This window comes from Pneumocystis carinii, assembly GCF_001477545.1.
Source record: "Pneumocystis carinii B80 chromosome Unknown supercont1.10, whole genome shotgun sequence".
Classification (NCBI taxonomy): Eukaryota; Fungi; Ascomycota; class Pneumocystomycetes; order Pneumocystales; family Pneumocystaceae; genus Pneumocystis; species Pneumocystis carinii.
This window is the reverse complement of record NW_017264722.1, coordinates 367,522-386,323: the sequence shown is the minus strand read 5'-3', so window position 1 is coordinate 386,323 and position 18,802 is coordinate 367,522. Positions and strand designations below refer to the sequence as shown.

Genomic DNA, 18,802 nt, shown 5'->3' with positions numbered 1-18,802 from the left:
AATTAATTATGATTTTTCAATTTTAATAAAAATATTTATTTATTGTTTAGATATAATTTTTACATTATTTTAATGTTAATTCTTTTTGTTATTTTATTATCTTTTGTCAGTAAGGAGGTTCTCAGATTAATATAGATATAAAACTATATAGATAATTGTTGTAATTTCATCGAAGTTACATTTATTTATAAACTTTTTTATCAAGGTATTAAAATACTATGTTTTTATAAATCTAAGATATTCTGAAGGATAATTAGATATTTGTAGCCATTATGGATTTTTTTGTTAGTAATAATTCTAGGTAGAAATTTTATAAAATTATAAATACTGAAAGAAAAAAATCATTAAATGAGCCTTTTTATATTAATTAGAATATTAAATATGAAAACTAACTTATTTTTGCTTTTACAAAATAGAATTTGATATTTTAGGTGAAATAAACTACTTATCCACTTATAATCCCAAGTTTTAAGCAATATTTTCTATTTTTCTAAGTTTAAAATTTGTCTATAATTTACATTGTTGAAAAAATATATTAAAATTAATAAATATTTAGATATAATTTTTTTCAAAACTTCTCTTTTTATAAATTGGTTAATTTTTTCTAATATTAACATTTCTAGGTTTATAATCTTTGTTCTAAAAATATGAATGGAAATAACTCGTTCTCAAACATTGATAAATAAATTTAAATTTCATAATTCTTTTAATTTGAATACATTATGATAGTTTCATATTTAATGAATCTTAATTATCAATTTTCAATCTTTCTGATTGATAGTGTTAATATTAGAACATAATTGAAAGCATTTATATATACATATATATATGTATATATATAGTGAAAAAGTGATTTATGATGCAAAGAAAAAAAGTTTAACAATTAAAATCAAAGATTCATTAATTTTTATAACGTTCTCTTAAAACAATAAATTTTAAACATGAGAAGTAGTCTCAATTATCATACATTCCATTAGTTTTGATCATTACAAAAGGCTAATTATAATATTAACAATAGCAATTGTGGGTTTTCAATATCTTAGTTTAAAATTGATCATATAGTTAATAATAATATTAAAAAACATTTTAATAATTAGAATTATGTTAATAAATATGATTGATTAAATAATTAAATTTTATAGACTTATTTCTTAAATATTTTTCAAAGTCATAATTTAAATACTTTTATTAACAAATTTATAAAAAGCGTAATTATTATATTTTAAATTATTTTTTGTTTAAATTTTTTTATAATGTCATTAAATGATAAAAGTTCTATAAAAAATAGAAAAACTAAAAAGTACTATTAATTTTTTTTTATAAAATTAATTTAAAGTAGTACGATAATAACAGATTTTTTTCAACCAAAAAGCTGTTCTACGACATCAAAGCTTTCAGAATTTCATGAAAAAAAGGATTTTTTAGACAATGATAAGGGTATAGTTAATATATTATTTGGATTATATGGGTAAATTTCTATACTAAAAGGTTCAGATTTAGAAAATAAATTAACAATCAATTATGATTTTGAAAAGCTAAATAATCAAAAAAATCAGTAATTTGATTTTCATGTGTATTTTGCGTCATTTTTATCATTTATAGGGAGGAAACTCTTAAATCTACTACTTCTAATTACCAATTTTCTCTTGAAACTCTTTTAAAAGATCAAGAAAACAGGAAAAAAAGATATGAATCATTTAATCGTCTGGAAAAGTTTCTTAATAATGAGACGACGCATTTGGAAAATAGCTCTTCTCATATTGGTTCTAGAATTGAAATGGTAATTGGAAAGAAAAAAGGACAAGAACTTCAAGCTGTTCTTGATGATATCAATATTTTTAGAAAACAATTTCGTTGGTCTTTTTTTGGTAATAATATAGAAAAAATGGTTCCAGAAGACATACCAATTGAAGATTTTGGATTAAAAAGGGATATTTTAACATTTGGTACTCATTATTATTTATTAAAACTAATATTAATTAAGAAAGAAAAAGAACAATTTCCATTTCTTCTAATCACCGGTTATTTTTCAGATATAGTAGATTCTGGTAAAAAATTTTCAATGAAATTTGTACAATGGTTGTTAGACAATAGTATTGCTTTAATGATATCGTATTGATATACTAATTGATCTAGTTTCATTAGAAAAAAATGAAATGATGCTTTATGGATATTTTTCTGTTCTTTTGAAAATATATGTCTGTTTTTGTATATGTATTTTTACTTTTATTAATGTTTTTAGAGTTCACCAGAACAAATGCACGTTTTATCAGAATTCCAAATTAGACGAGTTTTTTTATTTCTTGGAGCAGTGGATGAAGCAATAGATATTAAATCACCAATTAATTCTGTAAATATAGAAGACATTAACTGTACGTTTTTATATTTAAAAATATTATTAAATTATTTTTAGATAATATAGATCGAAATTATCATTCTAAAATAATTAATCTTAAACTTGTACTAGATCTCTTGAGGACCGCATTATTGTATGTTTTTTATTTCTTTTGTTTAAGTTTATTTTTTTATAATATTTATATTAAATTATAGGCATAGTCGTATAAAAAAACATCAAACTATTTTATATATTTTTTCAATTATACTTAAGCTTTATATGGATAATAATTGTTCATTTTATTTGGGATCTTCTTTATATCTATGTTTTTTGCAACTTTTTGATACTATATCAAATGCAGAATTTCAAACTATGGTATACGTTTAATGTTTATGTTATTTCTTTATTAATTTCTACTTAAAGGCATTAGAATTGTTTAATGTTGCTTATAATATTACAAAAAACTCATTTATGAGATTATCTATTTTGCAATCGTTACCTATAGGGCACGCTTATGGGAGAATATTACGATTTGGACTAGCATTTTCGATGTTACTGAATATTGATGCACCTCCTAACAATTTTCCTCATAGCGTTTGTTTTTTCTTTTGTTTATTATTTTCTAATACATATGTATTAGTATGCATTTCCTTTTTCAAAGATTTTTGATCATATACAAATGTCACGACCATTTTTTCCAATAGATTCTGATACTGATTATTTTGAATTATGCATTGCTATATACTTGCTAGATTATATATTTTTTCAACCTTCATATCAGGATGATCAGGATATTAAAAAAATATGTAAATTATTGAAACATATATATGAAAAAATTTCGGATTGTAGAACTGCTTTTATTGTTAGAACAGAGGTATCAAATACATAATATAAAAATAATTCTAATTTTTTAGGCTAAAGCTAAAATTCAAAAATTATTATTAAGATTAACTCATACTTATGAGGATTCCTCAAAAATCCATCAGTCCACTCTTGAATATCATTTTAATAAAATATAATTGTCATAAACTAGGACATTAGAGCAGAAAAATAGAAAATAATTTGAAATTATAAACTAAGGACATGTATATATAGCAGAAATGTAAAAATAGTGCAAACGCTAAGATAAATTAAACAAATGCATTATCTAAAACATCTTTTTAATCTTAAAATTCACAGGTTTCAGATTTACTAAGAATTTATAAAAAAATTATTAAAAAGTTTTTACCCAAATAGTATTTGTCGAATAACGGGCAACGTTTCTTTTTTTAATAATTCTAATCTTTCAACAAACGTATTATTAACTAAAATATTTTTATCTGCTTTAAAAATAATGATCCCTCCATATCTAATAAAATATAAGTAATATAATAATATATATATATATATAAACCCGTCAGATGGAAGACATTCTTTATCAATAGTTACATTCAAGTCCATATTCGTTTTACTTTTAAAAGTCTCAATAGTATCATCAATTGCCTTACTAATTAATCCATGATCTGATGCACGACCACGAACTATAACATTTGTTTCCATTAACTGCAAAAATCCCTAACCATCTTAGATGTTTACTTAAACCAATAATTTTATAACTTGTAAAATAAGAACTTTTAAAAGTTCTTGATAACGTTCTTCGTCCTCTGAGAATTTAAAAAGTACTTCCTTGACCTCTTCAAAGATCTCATTCAAAATATTTTCTTTTTCCTTCAATAATCTTAATCTCGACTTATTAACAATATTTGACTTTAATATTTGTTGAGCTATAGATGCACTCTTCATCTTTTGCTTATAAAACTCATCAATCTTGGCTGTTTCTCCATATACAATCTTAGCTTTTTCAATAGCAAATTCTTCATTTGACTAGGCATAAATTATGTTCTATTTTAAAAAACAAACAAACATACTTTAATATGAATTTCTCGGGCCTTTTCCATAGCCTCAATCTTTATAAAGTTGATTAATCTTTGCATTTCTGCATTTACTTGTTCATCTGAAAGTGCCATTTTATTCAGAGTTAACTTGAAAGACTCGAAATTAACGTTAAGTTGATTTAAAGTCTAAAAGATCAGCAGATATATTAGATATTTAAGATCTTTTAAAAATAATTTATATATAGATTAATAAATAGTTATTTTATTTTTATTCTGCAAAGGATTTATTGTTAAAACCAAGTTTTAAGATAATTTATAATATGAGAATAATGATAATAATATATACATAAATTTATTAAATATGGAAATAAAGTTATACAAATGCAAGGCCTATTTATGTTTTGAATGTTGTTAAATTGTCCTATAAATGATTTTGTATTATTTATGATATGAATGAAATAATTAATATTTTTATTGTAAATTTAAAATACAGACTTAAAAGTTTGATTGAATTTATTAAACTTATTTAAAAATTGTGAGAGAGACTTGTCTATCTGTTAATTCTAAAACATTTTTATGAATTGAAATCTAAAGATTTGCTTGTTTTTAATACAAAAATGAAATTATCTAATTTTAATATTTTTAAGTACAAAAATATTATAAAATACATTTGTTTCTTGATTTTCAGGGTATTTTGAATTATTTAAATATTTTACTCTCTACTTATATTTAAATATTTTATAATTTTTTTCAACGATTTTTAATATATATAATAAAAGGTATGTTAATGTCTAATAAAGAGCTGTAGAAATTAGATTTTTTGTTTCTGCACACAAGACAATAAATATTTTTTAAATAGAATAAGAAGAATATTTATATTAATTTTTTTTTTTTGCATTTATTAATCATTAATTTTAGATGGTCAAGGCAAAAAATCATAATAACCATAGAAAAAATGTTGAGATTGAGAATGATGCATCGTCATCATCATCCTCCTCCTCATTGTCATCATCACCAGATACTAAAACTAATGATATGTCAGCGGATTCAAATACTCAAGTCTTTTCTCGCTTAGAAGCTAAAGCACGTAAGCAAATTTTGAAACATGGACTTAAGCAAGTTCCGGGTGTTGTTCGTGTTACTCTTTCTCGCCCAAAAAATGTAGATTTGATTATTTTGATTGCAATGCAACTTATCGTTATTAGATCTTAATTCTGATATGCAATCCAGATGTATATAAACATCCAAATTCTAACACATATATTGTATTTGGACAAGTTAAAGTCGAAGATATTAGTTCTCAAGAACAATTAAATGCTGCACAACAATTGGCAGATAGTACTATTCAAAACACAAAAGAATCTATTGTATCTTGTACAGCTGCAAATATTAAAGAAACTCCTTATATCGAAGAGGTTGTTGATTTAGATGAAACTGGATTGCAACCAAAGGATATCGAATTAGTAATGGATCAAACTAAAGTATCACGTCCTAGGGCAATTAAAGCCTTAAAAGAAAATAACGGAGATATTGTAAATGCGATTATGTCTATTGCAATTTGATTTTAGAATCTTAAAATATTTGAATTTTTTCTCTATAACTATATAAATGTATAACTAACCCTAACTCCTCTTGTCCTTAACTAGCCCTAAACCTTATTCTTGATCCTAAACCTTTCATTATTCTTGGTTTTTTCAATTCTTAAATCTGGCATTATGTAACCCTAGAATAACCCTAGAATAACCCTAACTAACCCTAACTAACCCTAAAATAACCCTAAAATAACCCTAAATAACCCTAAATAACCCTAAATAACCCTAAGATTACAAGGATGATCCCGGTTAACCCTAGCTTAACCCTAACCCTATCCTCCGTCGTTCCTGTTTACTTACCCCTAACCCTCAAGCACACAAACCCTACTAACTTACCCTAAACCCTTTCCCCTTTCTTAACCTATTCTGATCGGGAAAGGAAAAAAAATCGAGTACAAAGTAATACCGAAAGGGAAAAGCCAAGTAACAGGATTGTAAAAAGGCCAACGTCGATTCGATAAAAAGAGGCAACGAAGTAATCAGAATCGTCATGACGCAGAAACGAGGCGTGGAAGAAGGGGAACAGTTGGGAGGATCAGTCGAAGAAGAGGGAAAACGTGCACGAATGGAGGATGATGATGAAGATAAGGTGAATCGTGAGCGTATGTATTTTTTTTTGAATGATTTGTGCCTTTTTTGGCAGAAATCATTATGAATAGGCGAGGAAAGAAGACTAATATAGTGGTTAATAGGACGTAAGATTGAAATCAAGTTCATTGAAGATAAGAGTCGTCGTCATATTACATTTTCGAAGCGAAAGGCCGGAATTATGAAAAAGGTAAAGAGAGATAAGGAAAGATAAAATAGAGTTAGACTAAAATGGGATATTTTAGGCATATGAATTATCAGTTCTCACAGGGACACAAGTTTTATTACTTGTTGTATCAGAAACGGGTCTTGTTTATACGTTTACAACACCTAAACTTCAGCCCTTAGTAACGAAAGCTGAGGGAAAAAATTTAATACAAGCATGTTTAAATGCACAAGATTCAAACACTGGAATTCAGGATGAAGCAGAACCTAATCTTATTAATGGACCGACAAATATTGGTACAACAAATCTTCAATCATATCCTCCGCCTCCTCCTTCAATGAGAGCACTTTATTTTAATCCGGATCAAGCTGCTGTTTATCAGCAGTATATGGTATGGATTGATTATAAAATCATTATATATATAATGCATATATTTAATTTTAAATAGCAACAACCTCCATATATGCAACCTGGGCGTATGCTAACTCAGCCGCCTCCACCTCAACATCATTTACCTCATCTTGTGCCCATGGGAGGACACTTACCTCATCATATGAATGACGTACATATTCGAGTTGATAAATAGTCATACAACAGTTTTGCAAATAAAAGATCGAATAACAGTATCTTGTATTGCTAAAACTGACTTATTTTTGTTATGATTTTATTTTCTTAAAACACTGGATTTAAATAGGCAAAAAGTTTTTGTGACATTTTTGAATTATACAGGTCTTGTATTTATCGTTTTTAATTGATTTTGTATAAGTTTACTTTTATACCTGGTTAATATTGAATATATATCAACTTTAACATTAATTTATTGATTACGTTTTTATATGTTTTTATATTATCAAAACATTTTTGTTTAACTTTTTTTCTTAAATTTCTATGATTGTCTTAGTTTTTCATATTTTCGGTAAAGTTTTGTTTTATTCATTAGATTTAGATTAATAATTGTACTTGATAGTTTTCAGAATAATTAACTTTAAGTTATGGCTTCATTTCCCAATCTTTTTTTAATTTTGTTTAGTAGAAAAACATATATTTTAAATAATCATATTTTTTACAAGAAAATCATGTGAATATATTTTCATTATATTTAGTCTTACAGATTCTGTTTATTGTATGTATTATGAATTATTAATAACAAAAATATAATAAATATACAAAATCTAATGCGTTTTGAAAGAATATACTTATAGATCTGATATCTAAATTCGGAATCTATTATCAAAAGATATCAGGAAATTATTGTATTTTGATTTATATATAACAAATCTATTTGTAAAGAAACATCAATAGAATTTATTGTATTAATGTTAATGAAATTGAATATATTATCAACATAAATTAAAAATGTATAAATATATATATTATATATTTGATATGACGTTTTGTATTTTTTATGTTATTAAATAAATTAATGTGATTTATTTAACCTGAACTATTTTATTTGCATGAATAGTCTTTAAATTTATTTGATTTTTATCAATTTTATTATAATAATTATATCAATATAATTATATATATATAATTATGTATATATAATTATGTATGTATAATTATGTATATATAATTATGTATGTATATATATATATACATATATTTGGATAGTTTATTTGATAAATTTAAACCTTTATTGTTTATAGTATCTGCTTTGTTTTATCAGTATTAAATATTTCCCATAAATACACTTTTTGTCCTTGAATAATTTTACTAATATAGTTGCTAAATTATCAGTAAAATTTATATTCAATTTTAATAAGAGAAAAAAGAAAGAGCAATAATTTTTTCAATAGAACCACGTATCCGCTCCATTTTTAAATAAGATATTTATTATCATGCTTAACAATTTTTGCATATTAATTTATGATCTGTAAAAAGATAAAAAATTGAACTTAATAAGAATTCAATTTCTTTTTTGAAAAATAAATCTATTGAATTATAAGTCAAAGAAAATATATGCATAAATTTTCCTATATAATACATTTTATAAATCATATAATAATAGTAAACTATATCGATCTTTATATATTAGATTAATTCCATTTTATAAAAGATTAGATAGAAAATCGGTTACAAGCCTTTTCAATATGATATGTAATAGTAAATAGTCGATATATATCTATAATCATCTTGTAAACAATAAGTTTATGCATTTTTCTAAACATTATTTTACTCATAAATTTTAAGTATAAATAAATAAATAAATAAATAATAATTAAAACCACTTCTGAAACATTAAATGATAGTGTATAATATAACCAAGACAAGTAATTAAGTAATTACAACGATTCTTTAATAATTTTTAGATAAGGATTTTAAGCGCAATAAAAAAAATTTGAAAAAAAGGGATACTAAAAGCTAATTGATTATAGTATATTCGGAAGATTTACTTAATTTTTCTATATATATAATAAAATATTAATAATCATTAAATTTTGTTAAATTCATTTAAATTGAATTAAATCTAAGGAGATTTTTAAAATAAAATGATAACTTTAATATATACAGTATAATAATGAATACTTTAATTTTCACTCTTAGTTATTTTTTTTTTTGAAAATTTATTAAGATCTTAATGAAGTAATATTATATTTTTTTTTAAAAATAATTATCTTTCAGAAACAAAGCAAGATGTTTTTTGAAAGTTATTAGTTTCTTATCTTAAAAAAATTTTTTATTATTTTTAAATAACTAAATGAAATGAAAAATGGCATTAAAAATTGCATTAATAAAAGTCATTGATAAACATGTTTCCAAAATATAATATAAACTTATGATCATTTGAAAAAATATAACCATTTAAACATCAAAATATATTTTTCCTGTCAAAAATAAAAGAATTTGACATTTTTAATGCTAAATATTTTAATATATTGATTATATCATATCTGTCCGAAAGACCGATATAAGATTTGATAGATGAATAAATAGTCAAAACAATATAGTTTTCAACTAAAGAAGAGCTATTATGTTAATTTTAAATTATATTCAAAATTTTGTATTAAAATATAATAGGAAAAAATAATTTTATTCAAATTCAATATAAATTATATATGAGAATGAATAATCTTGATATTATTTATAAAAAGAAAACTTTAAATTTTTATTAACATACATTTTATGTTAAAGGAACTATTGAAAAGAATTTTACAAGTCAAGTGAAAATGATACATATCTTTAATTTTATAATTCGTTGATAAATATGTTACACTTACATAATAGTATAAATAAATTATTCAAGAGACAAAGAAAACTTGTTTCTCTTCAAGGAAATCTCATATTTTTTATTTAGAATACTATATTATTATTTTAAAAAATTCTGATAGAGGGTTAAAAACGACTTGCTAATTCTTTTGCGTTTAGCTTTACTATTTCATTTATATACATGATTTTCTTGAAAATTCTATTAAGTATATATTTATAATTTGATTTAAATAAAAAAATGTAAGATTTTATAAACTTTAAAAAGAGATTTTTACATTTATTCGTTTTTTAATCATTTTTTGAAAATAAATAAATCTCCTTATATAATAGATTATATAAATATTATAAAATATATTTAATTTCCCAAATACTACGGATCAATTCTAATAATTGTATTTCATTTTAATAGGAAATATTATTAATTAAACCATATAAAAAATTCTCTCAGATATCATCGATATCTGCATTATCAAACTCAAAATTGCATTCTTCCTCCCCTTCTCCTCCAAATATATCTGTCTCATTAATTTTTGCTGTATATTTTGTTAATCATCATTTATACAAAATATATCATAAACTTACTGTTTTCTGGTAACTCTCCATAATTCTTAAGATCACGTGCCTCATCTGGCGTATATTTTAAAATAACATCTGCCTTTTTGTCCTGATATTCTCGAAGAGATAATAATATAATATCTCCTGTATTAATCCAAACTTTTTTACGAAGTTTTCCACGAATATGTGCAAGTCGTTTTTCTCCATCAAAACACATTGCCTCCAAACGCCCATTCCCAAGCATCTTAGTCACTTGTGCATATTCTTGACCATCTTCTTTAAAGATAAGTTCACGTTTTTCTGCCTCGTTCTCATTCTTGCCTCGGCGTCGGTTCTTTCCACCCTAATCAACAAATATATCAGTAAACTCATATAATAACATATATATTGCGTTAATCAAATAACTTACCTTTCCTTTATTTTTTGGCATTAAGAAAGGTTATTGTAGCCATAAAATTAGGCAATTTTATCAACAGTTTTGAAAAAAAAGCGGACACGCAAACAGTCATCGGCGAGCATTATTGAAAAAACACATTGATTCTCTATAAATCTAATAAAAAAATAGTGATTTTATTTTAAGTATCATTATTTCATAATAATTTCCTGTATTTATAAGTAAAATTTGTAGGAATTTATTGGGATTTTTTTTCATATATATTATATTGACATTTGTTATGCTTTGTTTATAAAAATGTATGGACATCAGGAAGATAAAGATCGTAAACCTTTCTTGATGTACGCACCTCAACCGGATTATTCTTCTACTTCTCGTTCATCACCAGTTCTTGGAAAACAAAGTCCTCAAACACAAAATCCATATACTAGTTATTTGGGAGTGAATAATGCAGCAGCACAAATGGGACTTCAAGTGGGTCGAAGTGCTGTTATGGCAGGCCAAGAATATGTAGAACGGAATGTAAGATTTTAGAAAAGGGTTTAAAATAGTGAATTTAATTATGGGTCAATTTTTTAGATGGGACGTTTTATATCAATGATTATGCTTCGTTATTATTTTAATGTTTCGAATTATTATGTAATCAGTAAAATAAGCGTAGTTCTTTTTCCATGGAGACACAAGGTTTTTATTTTTAAAAAAAATTAATTAATAATCAAATTATCTAATATGTTTTATGGGAAAAAGTGTTGGAGTCGTCTTACTCGACATTCTGAAATGAATGAAGCAGTTGTACAAGGATTTAGGTCACCAAGGGAGGATATTAATTCACCTGATATGTATATTCCGGGTATTTAATCAAGTTTTTTTTTAAAAAAGTTAATATTTTTTAAATAGTTATGGCATTTGTTACATATGTTTTATTGTCGTCATTATTGGCGGGTTTTAAAGGAGATTTTCATCCAGAATTATTAGGTACAACGGCATTAATGGCATTAATAGTTGTTACTTTTGAAATTTTTGCAATCAAATTTGGATGTTATATCTTAAGTATTTATAACCAAACTCAATTTCTTGATCTTGTAGCATACAGTGGATATAAATTTATTGGGTAATCAAAAATATATAATAGTAAATAAAATATTGGCTAATTTGACCTAGAATAATTGTTACCATGCTATCAAGCATATTTCATAATTTAATATTAACATATCTTGTTTTTTTTTATACATTTATCTCAACTGCTTTCTTTTTGGTATCTTCAAATTGGTATTATGAATAATATTTTTTAATTGATATTATAATATAGTTACGCTCATTAAGATATATTGTTCTTCCTGAGTCAAATATTTCTTTAAATGCTACAATGAGCTTATCTCAGAGACGTAAGAGAATATATTTTCTTTTTGGAATTTCAATGGCTCAAATATTATTTATGTTTATACTTATGTGAAATTCTTTATAGAGTTATCGCTAATATTTATCTTTGTGATTTTTTTTTTTTTATACTAAGATCTTTATAATTTTGGAAACAAACTGAAATGTTTATTATTAAATCTATTAAAGAGGGTAAAATTATTTCATTAAATTTATACACATAATTCTCAAGCAATAGATATCTCAATATCAATCATAAACGATAAATTTAATGTTAAAGTTTGAACTTAATATTTTTTTAAACCTCCAATTTTATATTATATTACATAATCAACCCTTTAAAAGAAATATATTTTATATTATTAGGAAAGATATGTCTTTAATATTAAAATTGGTTAATATTTTATTTTATACACATTTTACTTAAAATAAATACTACAAAAATCCGGATATTTTAATAAAGTTTAATTGTTTAATCTTGTTATATAATTAATATCAAAATATGATGCTAATAATATTAATTATAAATATTTCTTATTGATACCAGTATTAAAAGATAAAATAGATAATTTCAACTATTTCATAAATAAATATATGCAGTTATAATAAATAAAATGTCGTTAGTTAAGGTATTTCACATGATCTAATAAATGTATAATTATATCGAGAAAATAAAACTTCTCCAATAAATATGCCAATTAGTGCCGCAAAAAAATATCCAACATTCATAGTCATTACAACTATCATTAAAAGAAATGAAGAAAAATATGAGACAAATTGTAAAAATGCCCAATAAAAGTCAACTGATAATCGAAAAGACGGTACCGTTCGTATATATTTATTATTTTCATTCCTCATGATTTCCGGCCGATAATAAACATCTATTTCTCTTAATTTAGAGCAGTTCATGCAAATTATTTTCTGTTTGCATTTCCATTGTGATTTATAAGCTGAAATCGCTGTATAAAAAATGCTCAAGATGATAATAAAAATTAATGTTAAATAATATTGTACATTATTTTTAGGAACCCACTCTTTTATAAATAGAGGGGTTTCCATATCCATATTAAATGTCATAGAATCGTGACGCATTAACATTTTTGTAGTTTAATATTTTATAATAAAATTTACTGTTTATAAAATTTAAAATCTTAAAAATTTTAAAACTATTTTTAAAATTAAATATTTTAATTATATAAAGAAATTTAAATAAAATTCTAATTACTATTTAATAACTGTAGAATATTCTATTATCACAATACAGTTAATGGCATTGTTATTTATTTCTGTATCAAAATATTTAATCAATATTTTGATGTTTAATACCTTTTTATAAACAAATCTAAGCAGCATGTTTATTTTTTTAATATTCTTTTGAAATAATTTTTATAGACTTGACTAAAAAAATATTTTAATTCTCTGTATTTTTATCCTATAAAAATCTTTAAAAAGAGGGTTTAAATGAGTATTATTGAAATATACGCGTACAAGGAGGCTCAATTATATGGGAAAAAGGTGTTTATTGATGTATGAGAAGTTTGGATAAATTGACGGGTTGAAATTTACTTTGTAAAAAATGAGCCAAGAAAAAGAAGAATCATCGCCAATATCAGCTCATCTTTCATTAGTTTTAAACTATCAAAAGGTAATAATCCAGGAAATTTATAAGGAAGATGGTCTTGTTATTATTGCAAGAGGATTGGGATTATTAAATATTGTTGCAAATTTTCTTCATACATGTAATCTTCCAAAGACGCTAACTTTGGTTATTGGAGCAAGTGGAGAACAAGAAGAATTTCTTAAGGAGATAGTAGATGAATCGGGGGCATTGGATAAAGAAGTATTAAGAAAAGAATTTAAAATTATAAATAATGAAAGTGGATCGCCAGATAAACGGTTTGTGGACATTATTTTGTAAGAAAAATATGTGAGATTAGATCAGTGAAGCCATGTATGATAGTGGAGGTATTTTTAGTGTGACATCCAGAATTTTGGTAGTAGATTTATTGACAGGTATTCTTGATCCTAGTAAAATAACAGGAATTATAGCGTTGAACGCAGAAAAGTAATTGATTAAATGAGTAGTACTTTGATTTATGTTGAATAGGGCTAATGAGACATCTTTGGAAGCATTTATTTTAAGGATATTTCGAAAGAGAAATAAAATAGGCTATATTAAAGCTTTTTCTGATAATCCTGAAGCATTTTCCACAGGATTTTCTACATTATCAGATATTATGAAGTCTTTTTTTTTGAAAAAATGTTTTTTATGGCCAAGGTATTTTATTTATGATGATTATATTTGTTTTTTATGTTTTATAAAGATTTCACGTTTTAGTTGCTGAATCTCTGGAATCTAAAAAAGTCGATGTTATAGAGCTAGAAGTACCTATGACTGAGGCAATGAAAAATATCCAACAAGCAATATTTGAATGCATGGAGATTTGTATTTCTGAGCTTAAAAGCGCTAACTCGGATAAAATTGATATTGAAGATTGGAATGTAGATAATGCGTTACACAAAAGTTTTGATCGAGTGATTCGTCGTCAATTGGATTTATATTGGCATCGTATTAGTCGGAAAACTAAGCAGCTTGTATCTGATTTGACGACATTAAGACGTATGTTATAGTAAGGAGATTTATGTTTTTTTCTTTTTTTTTAATGTAACAGTTATCTTTTATCTTATGACTGCGTATCTTTTTATAAAATTCTGGAAATAATATTAATAGCAGAATCTTCATTAGAAGATATGAAACAAGAGCGCTCTCCATGGCTTCTTCTAGATTCAGCAAATATAATATTTAAACTTGCTAAAGAACGGGTTTATAAAAGAGGTACATCAAAAAATACATACGCACAAGAGTCGTATAGCTCTATATTGCCTGTTTTAGAAAATCAACCTAAATGGTTTGTTTTAAAACAGATAATGCATGAAATAGAAATGGAAATAAATTTAAATCCTGAATTACATAGTAAGTTAGCTTTTTATATTTAATTAAGATTAATTCTTTATATAGAAAACAATAATTGTTCTGTTCTTATAATGTGTAAAAGTGAATATACATGTAGCCAAATTCAGGAATATCTTAAAGACTTTGATAGTAGTAATGTTTTTCCAGATGGAAATGATGATTCAGATAAAACTCATTGTCCTTTTTTAAAATCACGATTCAAAGATTATTTAATTTGGAAACAGAATCTTTCAAATGTAAAATTTGATTTTAATAATAATAGTGACGAATACATAAGTAGTAAGTAACATATGATATTAATATTGAATTGGATTTAAGTTTTATAGCTACCTCTAATGATAGAAATTGTAGGTCTCGTCACTCGCATCAATTTGTTAGTAAAAGAAGACGTATGCGAGGTGGCTCATATACTTCATCAAATACTTCTATCAATTATGCTTATATTTCTTTAAAAGATGACTTCAATCATAATGAAGTGTAAGTTTATTTTTTATGGAATTTAAATAATTCTTTTTATATAGAATAAATACTTTAACTATTTCTCAAAATGAGACTATAAGTTCTGATAATTATTCCTTTGATGATGAAGACAATTGTTTTGAGATTTTAGATTTAAATGATTTAGTAGTTATATCACCTTATAATGACGATATGGATGATATTCTGTTTAAGGAGCTTAAACCTAGGTTTATAATTTTATATGAGCCAAATGCTGTTATTATAAGAAGAATTGAGGTATTTTTTTATCTTACTGTTTTTTAAATATTAAAAAATTAGTTGTATCATTCCATTTATAAAAACGAGCTTTTACGTGTATATTTTATGTATTATGGAAATTCTGTGGAGGAGCAGAAATATTTGGCTACTGTTAGAAGAGAAAAGGATTCGTTTGCTAAGCTTGTTAAAGAAAAAGGAGTATGTTTATATACATTTATTGTATTTAACCTAAGATGTGCTAGAATATGGCTATATTATTAACAGAAGATAAAAGTAATACTAATCCTGAATCCTTACTCTCGAAGCCTGTTAATCTGAAAATTGAAGGAGGGGTTAAATCTATGGCTAATACAGAATCATCAAGAGTATACATGTATTTATTTATATTGTTCTAATAAAATTAGATAATTGTAGATATCCGTGAGTTTAGAAATCCGCTGCCATCTTTGCTATATAATTATCATGTGAATGTTATCCCATGCCAATTAACAGTTGGTGATTACATTTTGTCATCCTCATTATGTGTTGAAAGAAAAACGATAAGGGATTTAATTAGCTCTTTAAATAATGGAAGATTGTATCATCAATGTGAAATGATGCAGCTATATTATTCTACCTTTATACTTCTTATTGAATTTAGTCAAAATAAATCATTTAACTTAAATGTAAGGATTTTAACATATATATATACATATTGACCGACATATTTTAAAGAATGCCAATGATCTTTCAAGTAATATTAATGTTAATACCCTTCAATCAAAACTTGTACTTTTAACTATAGCATTTCCAAATTTAAAAATTATTTGGTCTTCTAGTTCTTATGCTACTTGCGAGATTTTCCTTGAATTGAAGGTCTTTATTTATTTTATACTTGAGTTTAGCTAATATTTTACATTAGAAAAATCGAGATGAGCCAGACCTTGCTAAAGCAATATCATTAGGCTTAAAAGATGGAGAAGATAATGCAATTTCTAATCAAGGGCCTCAAGTATGATAGAATTTGAAAATTATAATGCTAATGTTTAAGGATTTTCTTTTGTCTATTCCTAAAATAACTCTGAAAAATTATAAAAACATTATATATAATGTTGATAATATTTGTGATTTAAGTAATCTTGAAGAAAAACAAATAATCGATTTAATTGGTCAAGAATCAGGAAAGGCTGTTTATTCATTTTTTAATAAAACTATTTTTTGAAATTGATATTGGTATTTATAGATTATTTTATACATATTATGCAAACTTATTTAATCATTATTCATATAAAATGTAGGCTTAATATGATGATAAAATGCAAATATAATATGCTATTCTCTATATTTAATGAACGTTTGTTCTTTTCCCCATAAAGAAAGTTTTTGAATTTTTTTAATTTTTTTTAAACCAAGAGTTCCAACGATTGTAGCTACAGCAAGCGCAAGAGAGGATATCATGGGAAATGCGTATGACCAATGCTCCATGAAATTTTTTAAATTCATACCTAATAATCCAGTAACAATGGCACCCGAGCTAGTAGCAAGTGTTAATACGGATATCTTTTATAAATAATAAGAATTAGAAGCATTAAAAAACTATTTAAACCTTTAGCTCCATCTGCATCAATGCATTTCGGTTTGTATCAAGAATAATATTTACAATTTCTTCAGTGTTTTTAATATTAGAAACCAAATTATTCACAGATTGAACAATTTCATCTGTCTGTTTTAAATATGATTCAAGAAGTAGTTCTATTTCATCATGTTGATCAAGTGGACGTGTTTTTCCTTGATATTTTTCTGTAAGATACATAGCTGCTAAATCCTCATCTTTAACATTTAGCAGGAAAAAAGTATAACTCATTATAATACCTTGATCCAAAATCTCATTTAATGTATTTCGTATTAACGTTACCTTTTGTTCAAAAACTGTTACTTTTTTTGAATATGTAAGTAAATTTTTGATATGCTGATGATTGACATCTTCTTCAAGTCGTAATAATACATCTTTTACTAAAGAATTCAAAAATTTCATTTCTTCATCTAATGCAGTAGAAACACTAATTAAAATAGCTTCTAACGCTCTATTTATAGTCAACTTGTGTATTTTTTTTTCATAAATTTTTCTCTACCTAAATTCATATGGTAATCCACCTATTGCTTTACTTCCTTGACGAAGTTTACCTTCTAAATCATACATAAATACACTCTGCGTATGCGTATCAGTGCTCCCATATGCGTTAAATAATAGCACTGAATCTGCTTTAAGAAGCGCTCGAATATGTAACAAATTAACAAGAATAGAATTTTTGCGTACTAAAATAGATGGTATAAGTGATTGAGCACCTGTATCGATCTTTCTTAGATCACGAGGCATTAATCCATGCTAAACACTTGTTTTAGTATATATTCAACTTAATACAATCTCTTTTAGCTTTTTTTTCTCACATTTTCGCTTTTTAATCAATTTTTTAACATTCTTACCTTAAGACAAAGATCTATTTTTTTAAATTCACCTGATACAACCCTTACACAACCTTAATATGTTAGTATTATGCCTTTTCCTTTTAAAAAAATACCCGTTGCATCAAATTCTGTGCCTATATAAATAAGCTTTAAGTTTTTATATTAAGTTTTTACATTTAATGAGAAATTCGTTCTTTTTATTTGGATTTAAAGCTTTCTCAAGAACATGACGAGTATTATTTAGCTCCTGATTCTCTAAAAGAACAGGTGAAGTTGTTCTAAAAAATGTACTTGGTTTAAATTCAGATGCAGATGTATAAGTACGAGTTGATTTCTGAAAAGCATAATGTAGATTTGAAGAAAAAGCACAATGACAAAGTTTGTATGAAACAAAAAAAGGTTTTTTCATGTGAAAGAGCGATTAAGCAGAATTGCCGGTCGATATCGGTTAGTCATATATCTTCGATGATTATGTTTTTTTAAAGCAATGAGCCTTTGATAGTTTCCAAGCTATTATCTTTATCATTTTATTTATCCTGAAATTCTCTTGTTTTTCTGTATGATTTAAGCAAGCA

The 18,802-nt window shown here is 24.7% G+C and overlaps 9 protein-coding genes across 9 annotated transcripts; 5 read left to right on the top strand and 4 right to left on the bottom strand.

Annotated features, from left to right (window-relative positions):
- Positions 1–1,253: 1,253 nt before the first annotated feature.
- Positions 1,254–3,354, top strand: T552_02413 (hypothetical protein; the record flags this gene model as incomplete). Its single annotated transcript, XM_018370957.1, has 12 exons — positions 1,254–1,300; positions 1,340–1,437; positions 1,495–1,555; positions 1,603–1,946; positions 1,989–2,093; positions 2,137–2,198; positions 2,243–2,372; positions 2,414–2,489; positions 2,551–2,710; positions 2,759–2,929; positions 2,976–3,209; positions 3,250–3,354. The coding sequence occupies 12 exons, from the start codon at positions 1,254–1,256 to the stop codon at positions 3,352–3,354; spliced, it is 1,593 nt and encodes a 530-aa protein (XP_018225477.1).
- A 159-nt stretch (positions 3,355–3,513) lies between these two features.
- On the bottom strand, positions 3,514–4,384 carry T552_02412 (hypothetical protein). The gene is made up of 4 exons (XM_018370956.1): positions 4,243–4,384; positions 3,932–4,198; positions 3,729–3,889; positions 3,514–3,683 (listed from the first exon to the last, which is right to left on the bottom strand). Exons 1-4 carry the CDS (start codon positions 4,339–4,341, stop codon positions 3,560–3,562), a joined length of 651 nt encoding a protein of 216 aa, XP_018225476.1. The 5' UTR covers positions 4,342–4,384; the 3' UTR covers positions 3,514–3,559.
- A 562-nt stretch (positions 4,385–4,946) lies between these two features.
- T552_02411 (hypothetical protein) lies at positions 4,947–5,817 on the top strand. The gene is made up of 3 exons (XM_018370955.1): positions 4,947–4,988; positions 5,128–5,370; positions 5,415–5,817. Exons 2-3 carry the CDS (start codon positions 5,128–5,130, stop codon positions 5,769–5,771), a joined length of 600 nt encoding a protein of 199 aa, XP_018225475.1. The 5' UTR covers positions 4,947–4,988; the 3' UTR covers positions 5,772–5,817.
- Positions 5,818–6,245: 428 nt separating this feature from the next.
- T552_02410 (hypothetical protein) lies at positions 6,246–7,186 on the top strand. Its single transcript, XM_018370954.1, has 4 exons — positions 6,246–6,403; positions 6,494–6,579; positions 6,635–6,946; positions 7,004–7,186. Exons 1-4 carry the CDS (start codon positions 6,292–6,294, stop codon positions 7,139–7,141), a joined length of 648 nt encoding a protein of 215 aa, XP_018225474.1. The 5' UTR covers positions 6,246–6,291; the 3' UTR covers positions 7,142–7,186.
- Positions 7,187–10,163: 2,977 nt separating this feature from the next.
- Positions 10,164–10,792, bottom strand: T552_02409 (eukaryotic translation initiation factor 1A, X-chromosomal). The gene is made up of 3 exons (XM_018370953.1): positions 10,730–10,792; positions 10,348–10,663; positions 10,164–10,298 (listed from the first exon to the last, which is right to left on the bottom strand). Exons 1-3 carry the CDS (start codon positions 10,748–10,750, stop codon positions 10,210–10,212), a joined length of 426 nt encoding a protein of 141 aa, XP_018225473.1. The 5' UTR covers positions 10,751–10,792; the 3' UTR covers positions 10,164–10,209.
- A 173-nt stretch (positions 10,793–10,965) lies between these two features.
- On the top strand, positions 10,966–12,211 carry T552_02408 (hypothetical protein). The gene is made up of 6 exons (XM_018370952.1): positions 10,966–11,236; positions 11,294–11,398; positions 11,462–11,564; positions 11,612–11,825; positions 11,876–11,969; positions 12,024–12,211. Exons 1-6 carry the CDS (start codon positions 11,012–11,014, stop codon positions 12,165–12,167), a joined length of 885 nt encoding a protein of 294 aa, XP_018225472.1. The 5' UTR covers positions 10,966–11,011; the 3' UTR covers positions 12,168–12,211.
- Positions 12,212–12,689: 478 nt separating this feature from the next.
- Positions 12,690–13,229, bottom strand: T552_02407 (hypothetical protein). The gene has a single exon (XM_018370951.1). The coding sequence runs from the start codon at positions 13,187–13,189 to the stop codon at positions 12,716–12,718; it is 474 nt and encodes a 157-aa protein (XP_018225471.1). The 5' UTR covers positions 13,190–13,229; the 3' UTR covers positions 12,690–12,715.
- A 370-nt stretch (positions 13,230–13,599) lies between these two features.
- On the top strand, positions 13,600–17,027 carry T552_02406 (hypothetical protein). Its single transcript, XM_018370950.1, has 14 exons — positions 13,600–13,987; positions 14,034–14,156; positions 14,199–14,369; positions 14,416–14,721; positions 14,764–15,065; positions 15,111–15,344; positions 15,392–15,542; positions 15,587–15,800; positions 15,843–15,980; positions 16,025–16,147; positions 16,187–16,447; positions 16,497–16,637; positions 16,684–16,773; positions 16,813–17,027. The coding sequence occupies exons 1-14, from the start codon at positions 13,668–13,670 to the stop codon at positions 16,981–16,983; spliced, it is 2,745 nt and encodes a 914-aa protein (XP_018225470.1). The 5' UTR covers positions 13,600–13,667; the 3' UTR covers positions 16,984–17,027.
- A 21-nt stretch (positions 17,028–17,048) lies between these two features.
- T552_02405 (hypothetical protein) lies at positions 17,049–18,681 on the bottom strand. Its single transcript, XM_018370949.1, has 6 exons — positions 18,402–18,681; positions 18,341–18,361; positions 17,894–18,298; positions 17,634–17,845; positions 17,368–17,591; positions 17,049–17,321 (listed from the first exon to the last, which is right to left on the bottom strand). The coding sequence occupies exons 3-6, from the start codon at positions 18,136–18,138 to the stop codon at positions 17,094–17,096; spliced, it is 909 nt and encodes a 302-aa protein (XP_018225469.1). The 5' UTR covers positions 18,139–18,298; positions 18,341–18,361; positions 18,402–18,681; the 3' UTR covers positions 17,049–17,093.
- Positions 18,682–18,802: the final 121 nt, after the last annotated feature.